Source organism: Pristiophorus japonicus, unplaced genomic scaffold (genome assembly GCF_044704955.1).
Source record: "Pristiophorus japonicus isolate sPriJap1 unplaced genomic scaffold, sPriJap1.hap1 HAP1_SCAFFOLD_62, whole genome shotgun sequence".
NCBI lineage: Eukaryota > Metazoa > Chordata > Chondrichthyes > Pristiophoridae > Pristiophorus > Pristiophorus japonicus.
In genome coordinates this window covers 3216004-3218930 of record NW_027254531.1, presented here as the reverse complement: position 1 = coordinate 3218930, position 2927 = coordinate 3216004, and the positions used below count along the sequence as shown (strand labels likewise).

Sequence of the window (2927 nt, the reverse complement as noted above, 5' to 3'; positions counted from 1 at the left end):
GTTATATATCATAATTATAAATATTGGCTGCAGATCCCGTTACTTTGAAATGTTATTAATGGAAGCAGTAACAAGTTTGGATATTTCACCATTAACTGCATCGAACTGCTTATTTTGTTTTCATCCTGCCGTGCTAATGTGTCTCTTTATTTCTCTTCCTCAAAGTTAACGCTGTGACGATTGTGATCTTGTCTCGGGTAAAGCGCGGTCTCTCCAAATGTGTCACTCGATATTTGGTGGCCATGGCAGCGGCGGATCTCCTGGTCATTATCACTGACCTGATACTCAGGCAGATTCCAATTATTCATCGTATGTACATTGTGCTGACCATCCCCGTGTGTAATATCCACGCCGTCCTGCTTTATGCAACCACAGATTGTTCTGTCTGGTTTACCGTCACTTTCTCCTTCGATCGATTTGTGGCCATTTGCTTTCAGACGTTGAAAACCAAATATTGCACCGAGAGAATGGCAGCTGTGGTTCTGGGAACAGTGACTGTGCTGAGTGGTTTAAAGAACATCCCCTGGTATTTTATGTTTACATCTCAGTACACGCTTTTAGAAAGCAGTTGGTTTTGTTATGTGACTATCCATGTTTCACTTTCACGGGTGTGGGGAACAATCGAGTTCATTCAATATATTTTAACCCCAGGGATTCCATTTATTCTCGTTCTGCTGATCAATGCTGTCACCGTCAGATACATTTTAGTGGCCAGCAGAGCCCGGCAAAGACTCCGAGGTCCCAGAAGTGCAGAGAGTACTCGAGACCCAGAGATGAACGGCAGAAGGAAATCCATAATTTTACTTTTGATGATCTCATCCAATTTCATACTGTTATGGGCGGTGTTCATGCTGTGCTCCATACTGCGTCCGGCCTGCAGTTTCAATTGTCTACCTGTACGCATTCCTTTCTATGTTTGGGAAATGGGATTCATGCTTCAGATCCTGAGTTGCTGCACGAACACTTGTATTTATGCTGTGACCCAGACTAAGTTCAGAGAGCAGCTGAAGAATGCGGTGAAATATGCCTTCGCGCTAATTATTAAATATATTAAATGATGAGAAGAACTGAATAATTTCCAGCAGTAAAACTCAATTTTGTTTCATGACGCAGTCTTCGCATTCTTCCAATGGTCTGTGATACCAACAATAGTGTCCCTTTTACTCTCTCCCCTGTCTCGCTCTCTCTCTCTCACTTTCTCTCTACGTCAGTTTTTCCCGTTCACTCTCTCCTGCTCTTGCTCTCTCTCGGCCTCTCAGTCTCTGACTACTTCCTGAATGAAAAGGAATTCTGTTCTTTTTTGCGCAAGCAATTAAACTAACAATCCAGCCTATTGAACATAAGAACATAAGAAGATAAGAAATAGGAGAAGAAATAGGTAATCTGGCACTTCGAGCCTGCTCCACCTTTCAATAACATTATGGCTGATCTGATCGCGGCCTCAACTCCAATTCCTTGCTTTCTCCACATAACACGTTACTCCCTTATCCTTCAAAAATCTACCTATTTAAACCGTAAATGTATTTAATGACCCAGGCTCCAGAGCTCTCTGGGGCAGAGAGGGTCTGTGGCTGAAAGGTTCAAGACCCTCTGACAGAAAAAAAGTCTTCATTTACATTTTAAATGGGCGAAACCGCATCCTGAGACCATGCCCCCGAGTTCTAGATGCCCCCATGAGAGGAAACATACTCTCAGCTTCTACCCTCTCAAGCCCCCTCAGAATCTTATACGTTTCAATGAGATTACCTCACATTCTTCTAAACTCCAGAGAGTATAGGCCCACCTGCTCAACCTCTCTCATCTGACAAACCCTCACATTTTATACACCATCCCCTTGCAATAAATGCCATCATTCTATTTGCTTTTCTAACTACTTGAAAGGACTCATAGATTTCTCAGTACCAGAGCGTTCTGTAATCTATTCTCCATTTAAATCATAATTTGCTTTTCTATTTTTCCTACCAATTGGAGAAGGTCGCATTTTCCCACAGTATACCCCATCAACCAAATATTTACCCACTCATATTTCTATCTCCCATCGCAGATTATTTGCGTCCTCCTTACAACTTCCTTTGCCACCTATCTTTGTATCATCAGAAAATGTGCAACATTAAACTCGGTCCCTTCATCCAAGACAATAATATAGTTTAGAAATAGTTCGTGGACCGAGGGCCGGTTCCTGCTGCAGCACACTAGTCATTGTTTGCCAACGTGAAAATGACACATTTCCGCAAATATCTGTCTTATTTTAATTAGCCAATCCGCTAACCAAGCTAATAGATTACCCGCAACCCCGCGAGTTCAAATCTTGGCACCTTATTGAATGCTTTCTTGAAATCCGAATACAGGTCATCTTTAGCTCCTCTTGATCCACCCTGCTCGTCACATCCTCAATGAACTCCAGCAACTTTGTCAAACATGGTTTTCATTTCATAAAACCATGCTGACTCTGCTTGACTGCATGATGATTTTCTAAATGTCCTGCTGCGACTCCTTAATAAAGGACTCCAGCATTTTCCCAAAAGCAGATATTTGGCTAACTCGTCCATACGTTCCTGCTTTCTCTATCCCTCTTTTCTTAAATTGAGGTGTTACATTTGCAGTTTTCCAATTTGCCTTGACCTCTCTCGAATCAAGAGAATGTTGGTATGTTACAATCAATACATCCACTATCGCTCTCGCCACTTATTTTAAGACCCTACGATGCAGGCCCGTGAACTTATCTCCATTTAGTCCCATTAGCTTACCGAGTACATTTTCTCTATTCATAGCTGTTTTTAAAGATCCCTTCCCACAATATCTCGTTGATTATTAATTTTTGGAATGTGCTTAATGTCTTCTAACATGAAGACTGATGCAAAATAATTGTTCATATTCTCTGCCATTTCCTTGTTTCACATTATTAATTCCCCAGACTCATTCTCTGC

At 41.6% G+C, this 2927-nt stretch overlaps 1 protein-coding gene across 1 annotated transcript; it reads left to right on the top strand.

The window, feature by feature from the left end:
• The first annotated feature begins 242 nt into the window (after window positions 1–242).
• LOC139255596 (neuropeptides capa receptor-like) lies at window positions 243–1058 on the top strand. Its single transcript, XM_070873960.1, has one exon. The coding sequence runs from the start codon at window positions 243–245 to the stop codon at window positions 1056–1058; it is 816 nt and encodes a 271-aa protein (XP_070730061.1).
• Window positions 1059–2927: the final 1869 nt, after the last annotated feature.